General features: G+C 40.3%; 1 protein-coding gene across 1 annotated transcript in view; it reads left to right on the top strand.

Moving 5' to 3' along the window:
- The window catches only part of LOC140323618 (protein kinase C delta type-like), a 95,350-nt gene extending 86,514 nt beyond the window's left edge, over positions 1 to 8,836 (top strand). Inside the window, exons 4-8 of the mRNA XM_072400846.1 lie at positions 6,792 to 6,854; positions 6,980 to 7,118; positions 7,224 to 7,418; positions 7,831 to 7,959; positions 8,348 to 8,836. Of these exons, the coding sequence (XP_072256947.1) occupies positions 6,792 to 6,854; positions 6,980 to 7,118; positions 7,224 to 7,418; positions 7,831 to 7,959; positions 8,348 to 8,431 (610 nt within the window). The 3' untranslated portion in view covers positions 8,432 to 8,836. The remainder of the gene's footprint in view (positions 1 to 6,791; positions 6,855 to 6,979; positions 7,119 to 7,223; positions 7,419 to 7,830; positions 7,960 to 8,347) is intronic.
- The last annotated feature ends 1,155 nt before the right edge of the window (positions 8,837 to 9,991 follow it).

Raw genomic sequence — 9,991 nt, 5'->3', positions numbered from 1 at the left:
GCCTCCACTGTGCTGCAAATCTCTTGATTTAAAATTTTGGATATCAACTTAAACACTTCGTCCCAAAACCTTCTCGCAATCGGACATGACCACCAAATATGTAGCATGGAACCTCTGATATCACAGCCTCGAAAACACTGAGGAGCTGCTGATGGAAACATCTTTGCTAATCTAGCCGGGGTAAGGTACCACGGGTCTTTGTGTTTTAATGGCAGTAATTGATTTCCACCGGGGAATGTTTTAGAAAATGTCAGATTTATCAACAGAACTCATTGGGCTTGATTTATGAAAACTCTCCAAAAATCATTTACTATTTGGTAGCAGACGTTTTGAATCCTGGACCAGATCCATTCCAGGTGTGCTGGATCACCCAGCCTCACTGATGAAAGCGTATCCTCTCAAACCTTGGAGAGCTTTCATAAATCAGGGACATTGTGTACATTCATAATTCAAAATCACGTGAAAGAGTGATAGATCCTTGCCAAAATCATCAATGTAATGACGATAAACTGTCATAGATTTCAGACAATACACAGGTAACAAAGGTTTCTACATTCTTATTCAAATTTATGAAGGGAAATGTTCTTGAATGTTTTTTAAACTGGTCCTGTGTAGGAAAATTAAAGGTATGCTTAAGCCGCATACACACGTGCAATTTTTGTCGTTGGAAAGGATCGTTCACGATCACAATAAATGGGGACCCCATTCATCTCCTGTAGTGCCCTGTATTCTTAGATAGTGGAACTCTATTTAAGAATACATAGAACAGCGCTGCCTTGCAACAGTGCTGACTTGCATAAAATGGCAATAGTAATTTGAGCTGCATGATGTATATACTGAATTAGGAGATGATGATATTTAGTTTTAGTAAATCAAGCTTACTGAATAAAGCGTTTGGGAGATTTGGATTTGTTTATGTGGGTAACTGAGCAAACCAGGTTATAGATTCTGCTCCAGAACTTGTTAATACAAGTTCTACATGTTCCAGCGTAACATTGTTTGGTAATTTGCTTTGATTAGGGAAGTATTTATAAAGATCTTTGATAAATTTTAGGCCATTTCTTTGCCCATCCACTAATTCTTATGTGAAGCCCAAATTCAGCCTCCCATTGATTTATATCAGGCCATTTCTCATAGGGCAAGAAGGATTCAAAAGAAGTCGGTCTGTAAGGAGGTGAGCTCAATTGACGCTTAAGATGAAGATGAAGATGCTGAGTATTCACTATCTCACTCCCTGTAAGAAAATCCCATTTTCTTCTGAAACTTTTGTTTATCCACCACTGGGTACTATTAGAAGTTCAGGGGGGAACTCAAACTTGTAGTGTAAGATTTTAGAAAAGCAAAGGCCTTCTTTCCCCCTGTGCCATCCCAAATATCAGAGATGGTCATCCTAGTACATAAAGTGTGTCTCTGACAAGATCAGCAGCTGAAAATATAAAAAAAAATAAGACTACAATAAAAACAAATGCAAACACCACATCTAAGGGCCCGGCCACGCCCCCCGACGGACCGGCGCCCCAGCATAACAGAGGGACCATCCGATCCGATTTGCGGGGCAAAGGTAAGGGGGGCTTCTAAAGTTGCTCCGAGTGTGACTCGTGATTACCGCTTTTTGCATGTAAAAGCCACCCCGAGTCGCATTCGGGATTACCGCTAGGGGGTTTAAACAACTGTGCTGTGCAGAGACATAAGGACTCAGGAAAGTATATGAGCTGCAAGTCTACCTATTCTATCCCACCAAGCACTAGGACATACCACCTTTTAAAGTTTATTGAGGAAATTTAAATCGATATAACACAATACATTAATAAAAAACACAATATAAATAGTATGTGTGGGAGGCTTACATATCAGTAGAAAAAGATCAATCCAACATTGCCATTGTTGCATCTAGATGGTGATGGACAATTTTAAACCCAAATCACAGTAATACAAGCAAAAAGGAAGAAGATGGGAGACTACACCTATCTGTAAATCTTTGAGCTACAAGCTGGACCTTTTCCCAAAAGTCTATATTCCTTGGTCACTCCCAAAATACCTGCAGAAAAAAAACCCAGACTTTCACCGCATCGCCAGCAGTGATCCGAGACTTCCCAGGTATTTGAATTGCATGCAATTTCCAGGGACTCTGTACTAGCAAGTGAAGATCTTAATGCTCAGCTCTAGATAAATCTTTCTTATGGAGGACATGTGGCTGGGTTGATGGAACGGAAGGATCCGCTTCTATGAAAATGTAAAACCTAGATCCCCTTACCCTTTACATACGTTCTATAAGTTGGAGTATAACCCTCTTTTAGGGAGATAAGGCCTGCACACAACTTAGAGATCACATGGCAGCCGTATCTGCTGCACTGGCAAAGACATTCAAATCTGATAAGAAGCCTGGCATAGGAACTGAGTGAGGGCAGCAAAGCTTGAATATGGTGAAGCTGGATTTCCAAAAGTCCAAGTCAAAAAGCAGAGTAGTTGTACTAAACTACTAAACTGACAATCATAGATACCAGGCTGGAAACAGGAACTGAAGAGGGTAAGTTTCCTCTTCCAAGTCCTCATATTGTAAGATATGGGTGGGGAGGGGATGTGCATTGACCTAACAACATAACACTGATATGCACGCAGGCTGCTCATGTCATTGTGTTGGCTTGATGGCCTAGTGGAGGAAAAAAAAAAACAGAGTCCCCTTTTCTTTCCTTCAGTTTGCAGCGGGGAAGAATAATCAGTGTGAGACTATCCTTAGGAGAATAACCTCTCCACACTTACAGATACTGCAACCAACTTTTTTAGCTCCTGACACTAGACAATTCAGGGGTATCCCATCCCGCCAGTGACAAGGAACTGGCCATGAAGATGGTGAAGAAACGTAGAGATCCCGTCGGTGCGCTTACAGAGCGCCATGTGCTGCAAATCACGAGAAACAGTCCCTTTCCTACTAATCTATATGGCACCTTCCAGACAGAGGTAAGTGTCCATTATCATATACTTTCTGCTTTCATTGTATATCCTATGTGCAGTTCTGGAGTCAGAGCAAAGGTGACATCATTGGTCATCAGCTGGCTCTTGTGACTCCTCACCTGCATGTCATATAAGTGGTGATGCCGTGTTTGTATAACTAACCCGATAACTCTTTTTCTTTTATTTTTACACAGCAACATCTATTCTTCGTCATGGAATACATGCCTGGAGGGGATCTAATGCAACTAATAAAGAGGGTTGCTCCATTCGAAGAGGACTTCGAAGAGGAGTTCTGAGAAGTTGGGGACAGTCAGTAATATGGTCGGGCCCTTGCAACCAATGTCTAGTTCCCCCATACACCTATACATCTGCTGCTAGTGGATTAGAACATAAACATGTGTAAAATTATTTGGAAATAGGGACTCTTATTTTACATAAAGGGAGGACTCTGATATCAGCAGATTGGTTGTAGAACTAGCTAGCGCTATATAAATACTGTTTAATAATAATAATAACTAGCAGGTCAGTGCATTTTTTGGCCCCTGAGGTATGTGACTGTCATGGCTGCAGGCACCCTCACATCCATAGTCAGATGGCAGCATTGTTTGATATATTTGATCTGAGTAAAATCTATAACCTGACGTGTTGTGATTTAACCCAGGTGAAATCATCAGGATGTCCTGATAGGAGTTAAGAATATATCTCTAGTGCAGTGTCGCCTAATATTTATTAGATGTAATTAGTCTGCAAAGCTAACACGTCATATTTGTTCTCCTAGATTCCACGCTGCAGAGATTCTGTATGACCTGCAGTTCCTACACATCAAAGGGATCGTGCATAGATAAGGACCAATTCCTTTAAACACTGATAGCGCCTTAATATTATTATTTATATTGACCATTTTTGTCCCTGAACACCCCAGTATCCCATAACTGTCTAACCAATGCATCTTTCTGTCTGCTCCTTCTATTCTCAGAGACATCAAGCCAGAAAACATCCTTCTGGACAGTGCTGGGCACATTAAGATCCAAGATTTTGGCCTGGCAGCACTTAACGTTTTCGGATCCACCAGGATTACGGGTCGTGCTGGATCACTTCCTTTTATGACCCCTGAAGTAGGTAATTTCTAAACACAACTCGCTATCCTTCCATTGTTTGATTGATTGATATCCTTCCAAGAATTTTCAACAACAATTTTCAGACCCACTCTGTTCTTTAATATAGTGAAATGCTTGTTCACTATAAGTTTTCTGCTTGATAATATCCACTGCATGATGTATTGTAGTTCAATGGGCCACCGTACTTTTTCTTTACATTCTAACACTTTTGTCTTCTCTCCACAGCATTGTAGAACATCAAACAATGGATGCTAATGATTTCATGGGTTCAGAAGAAGACCTGCCTCTGATAGCATCTGAGGAACAGATGATCTTTAACATATTTTCATTTATGGATGAGGAACTGAACCTAGGGGCAGAAGCCCTACCATCACAATAGAGCTGCCCCAGAGAGTGCATGACATCAGAATGCTGTCCTCTACCATCTGCCATCATCTTTGTCATCATAAAGCTCCCAACCACTCCAAAGCAAAGAACATCAGACACCAGCTCTCCTATACCAACCTAAAAACATCAGCCCCCAGCTCTCCATCACCATCTACCATTGAATCTACCATCACGAGGCTCTCCACCACTATAAGTGATTTTACCAAAACAACCAGGTAAGGACCATAATGGTTTATAAAATGATATAAGACCTCTTTCACAGGAAATGTAATCATGATATATACACTGATGTCACTCATAGCAATCAAACACATGAGGATCACATGACTCTTCCCTGATGTTATCTAACCAATTGTTTTTTTTCTTCCTTTTCTACAAGAATCGGATCTGAGTGAAACATCAATAAAATATGTTCGGCTCTAGTGGAAGAGTTGTAACCACCAGCTCAGAGATACTAACATGAAGAATAATGGAACAGCGCAGTCCCTATGCTCAAATCCAACTAATTTCAATGATGAAACTTTAGTAACTGTACAAGCAGATAAAGAACATCTTACCAGCCCTGTACTCCACTACAGCCTTAACTCCAGCTGATTCCTCACCACCAACAGCAAACTCACTGATTGTTTATCTTTAATAAAAAAACATCAAATTGAGTTTTTGGCCCTTATTCACTAGGCAAAATCAGAGGCTCGGTCGCACATTCGTATTCGCGTTCCAAAATCGGAAGCCGTCACGCAATTCGCCTACTAAATTAGCTCCCTGCTGGAGCCGCGCATCCCCAGCAGTTAGCAGTTTTACACTGAGGAGCTTGCATTAAAAGTCACTGTTCCCCTAAAAAATCATTCTTTCTAATGGCACACATATCACCCTTAGCCCTAAAAAAAAAAATGTTTGTGCTGTTCAAATGTTTAAAACATCTATATGCGCTAAGAAAAAAGCATGTTTTAAAATGACTTATTTCTTTCCTGTTGGGCTAGAGTTAACTGAGTTCAGCTCCTCTACATAGGCGCCTATCTAAAGGCTTACAATGCCTGATTGGAGGAGCCGCATCCGGGTAAATCTTGCGACTTGTCCGCGCGCAAAGCCTCGGCTTAGCCATCGGACTTGATTTTCCCACAAAAGTCACAAGCACACACACGTTCTAATTTGCTTCTTATAGATATATATGTGTGTGTGTGTGTGTGTGTGTGTGTGTGTGTGTGTGTGTGTGTGTGTGTGTGTGTGTGTATGTATGTATGTATGTATATATATATATATATATATATATATATATATATATATATATATATATATATATATATATAGGAAGCCACTGCACAGCCTACCATCACTGCCACCCCAAGGGGTCGGGCATTCGTGCGTGGTATAAGGGCAGTTGCACGCAGGATTCATGGATTTTTCAAAAAGAGGAGAGCAGCTCCAACGGGTAAGTAATTTACTAACCTAAACTATTTGATGAGGGCACTGTCAGAATCTCACACATATCAGGATCTACCATATACTAACACTCTTCTCTTTTTAATTTCTAGGAGAAAATGGTGTAACATCAATTGGCAGCAGAAGGATTGAGTCACCTTCACCGACTCCACATTCCTGCTCCAAAAAGAAGGAGACATCCGACCAGTCGTTCTCCCTGAACAACAAGGAGAGAAAACCACTTCCAGCGGCCCCATCATGCAGTGCCAATGAGCTTGAGCCAACCTCTCTACCCGGCTTCATTGAAGAGAAAATTAATCGGACCAGACTGAGTCTGGACTCCTTTGAAGTACACAGGATAATTGGAGAAGGGAGTTTTGGCAAGGTAAGTGCTGAGTTATCCCTATGGGTTCTATCACATATATTGCCCTCTAGGCATATTGCTCTTTGTGTAAGGGAACAAGAAATAGTCCCTTTACCACCAATCTCTATGGCACCTTCCAGACAGAGGTAAGTGTCCATTATCATATACTTTCTGCTTTCATTGTATATCCTATGTGCAGTTCTGCACATAGGATATAGGGACTCTTAGTTATTGTACATAAAGAGAGGACTCTGATATCAGCAGATTGGTTGCAGAACTAGCAGTTCAGTGTGTTTTTTTGGCCCCTGAGGTATGTGACTGCCATGGCTGCAGGCACCCTCACATCAAAAGTCAGATGGCAGCATTGTTTGATGTAATTGATCTGAGTAAAATCCATAACCTGACGTGTTGTGATTTAACCCAGGTGAAATCATCAGATGTCCTGATAGGGGTTTAGAATATACTTTAGAATATATCTCTGGTGCAGTGTTGCCTATTATTTATGTAATTAGTCAGCAAAGCTAACACATGTCATATTTGTTCTCCTTTAGATTCTACGCCGCAGAGATTCTGTTTGGCATGCAGTACCTACACATCAAAGGGATCGTGCATAGGTAAGGACCAATTCCTGATAGTGCTTATTATTATTTTTATATTGAACATTTTCTTGCCTGAACACCCAAGTATTCCATAACTATCTAACCAATGCATCTTTCTGTCCTCCTCCTTCTATTCACAGAGACATCAAGCCAGAAAACATCCTTCTGGACAGTGCTGGGAACATTAAGATCTCAGATTTCGGCCTGGCAGCACTTAATGTTTTCGGATCCACCAGGATTACGGGTTGCACTGGATCACTTTCTTTTATAGCCCCCGAGGTAAGTAATTTCCACACACAACTCGCTATCCTTCCATTGATGTTCTATTCCTCTCCTAACTCATTTTTATCAATGTCATCTAACCTTTATCTAATTTCTTTACAGGTTTGTGCCGATATTCCTTACAACGCAGTGGCAGACTATTTTTCATTTGGAGTCTTGCTATATTTAATGGCAACAGCTCAATATCCGTTTTTGAGCAGAGACGGAGACGCAGCTGCAACAGTTGATGCAATATGTTACAGCACAGTGCGTTATCGACGTTCCATGTCACGTGAACTTCAAGACTTCATATCGAGGGTAAGTATATCCAGAGATTCAGATAATGGAATAGAGAATTACAAGGGAATAGGTTACCAGACTGGAAAACATTAGAGACCCAGACTGGGGGTTAGAATCAGCCAGACACATAAACATCAATAACCACATGTGTAAGAAGGCCATACTATAGAGATAAACAATCTGGTGTTCCCCAGGGAGGAAGGGGATCACTTAGATAATAATCACAATATCTAACATGGATAATACCTGGTTTGTGTAGAGAATTCGATTCAATACATTATAGATTACATCAGGCATTCACAGTGTAGATATGTACAGCAGCAATGAGGAAGATGAAATTTCCAATTGTGACTTACAAATTAAAAACACCTTGCAAATAATTTGTGCTTCTACAACTAACCTTCCTTTTATATTCTGTTCTCTGTTACAGCTTCTGCGAAAACATCCCGGCACAAGAGAAAGAGACACCAGCAACCTCGGAAGGCATCGGTTTCTCCCCCGAGTGAACTGGACAGATGTAGAAGAGAGGACAACAGTAGCCCCATACAAAATGAAGAAGGTAAGTGAGCAGGGAGAAGGGTGAGGACATTGGGGGAGGTTACATGGGGGATACTTTACATGGTGAAGCTTTTTACCTCTCAATTTAACACGTGTTGTTGAGTGGAATGGAAGCATTTCATTGTTGATCTAGTGATCTGTGGGTTATCACACAATCTAGGGGCTGTATTTGTGTTCATTTTTATTATTCTGTATTGGCCAGAATGTTTAAAAGAATTTTAAAACATCAACAATTTTTAGACCCACTCTGTTCTTAAATTAAGTGAAATGCTTGTTTTGACCACAAAAAAACCAAAGTTTTCTGCTTGGTAATATCCGCTGCATGATGTATTGTAGATCAATGGGCCACCGTTTCTTTACATTCTAACACTTTTGTCTTCTCTCCACAGCATGAAGAACATCAAACAATGGATGCAAGAAATTTCATGTGTTTAGAAGAAGACCTGCCTCCGAAACATCTGTGGAACAGATGATCTTTAACATGTTTTCATTCATAGATGAGGAAATGAACCTAGGGGAAGCAGCTCTACCATCACGATAGAGCTGCCCCATAGAGTGCATGAAATCAGAATGCTGTCCTCTACCATCTTCTTTGTCATCATGGAGCTCCCAACCACTCCAAGGAACATCAGACACCAGCTCTCCTATACCAATTTAAGACCATCACCCACCAGCTCTCCATTACCATCTGGCATCACCATCCAGCATTACCTCTACCATCACGAGGCTCTCCACCACTAGGTGATTTTACCCAAACAACCAGGTAAGGACCATAATAATGCTTTATAAAGTGATGTTAGACCATCATCACAGAAATGTAATATGTAAGCTGTACAGGAATACAGAACTCTAACACATTTCTTTACTTTTGTTTCTGATTGTTAAAACAGCCCCAGCTTTAACATCAAAAACTAAAAACACCGGACACCAACCCTCCAGTTACATCATAAGACCATCAGCCGCCAGCTCTCCATCACCATCTGGCATCGCCTCTACCATCACGAGGCTCTCCACCACTGTAAGTGATTTTACCAAAACAAACAGGTGAGGACCATAATGGTTTATAAAATGATAAACGACCCCTTTCACAGGAAATGTAATCATGATATGTACACTGATGTCACTCATAGCAATCAAACTCATGAGGATCACATGAATCTTCCCTGATGTTTTCTACCCAATTGTTTTTTTTTCTTCCTTTACAGATATATTCTTTTCAATTGATATATTCAATTGGATCTGAATGAAACATCAATAAAATATGTCGGCTGTAGTGGAAGAGTTGTAACCACCAGCTCAGGGGTACTAACATGAAGAATAATGGAACAGCGGAGTCCCTATCCTCCGATCCAGGTCATTTCAATGATGAAACTTTATTAACTGTACAAGCAGATGAAGAACATCTAACCAGCCCTGTACTCCACTACAGCCTTAACTACAGCTGATTCCTCACCACCCACAGCAAACTAACTGGTTTTTTTATATTTTATCTTTAATAAAAAAAAATCATATTTAATTTTTGTGTTTTTGTGTAATTATTATGAATTGTTTATATTAGCTCAGCTCAGAGATACTAACATAACCAAATAATGGAACAGCAGAATTCCTATCCTCAGGCCTAGGTCAATACTACGCCACCTCCCACTAAAAGAACAAACCATAACACTTATATAGAATAATCTTTTACTGAAAGCAGACCGTTTTGATGAATGGAGGTAATATCCTAATCCATACTACCAAATACCTGTTCATCCTGGTGCTAAGATATATACGGCTTAGTTGCTGGAACTGCAGGACCACAAAGTGATAAACCAGTTTGGATGCCTTTCGAAATCACAGCATTGGTTATAGAGGGAGCTTTCTTTTTCCAGCCTTTAACCACCTGGGCGATTCACCAATGAATTTTTTTAAATTGTAGACCTGCAACTTACAGAAATATGTCTGATCAAGGGTCTAGTAGATATCATGAATATAAAAAAGTTTGAAACACACAATCATGTAAAAAAACAAAATTACTTTTATTAAAATTTAAT

Source organism: Pyxicephalus adspersus, chromosome 1 (assembly GCF_032062135.1).
Source record: "Pyxicephalus adspersus chromosome 1, UCB_Pads_2.0, whole genome shotgun sequence".
NCBI classification, from domain to species: Eukaryota; Metazoa; Chordata; class Amphibia; order Anura; family Pyxicephalidae; genus Pyxicephalus; species Pyxicephalus adspersus.
Note: the sequence above shows the minus strand (reverse complement) of the source record. Positions and strands in the feature narration are given on the sequence as shown.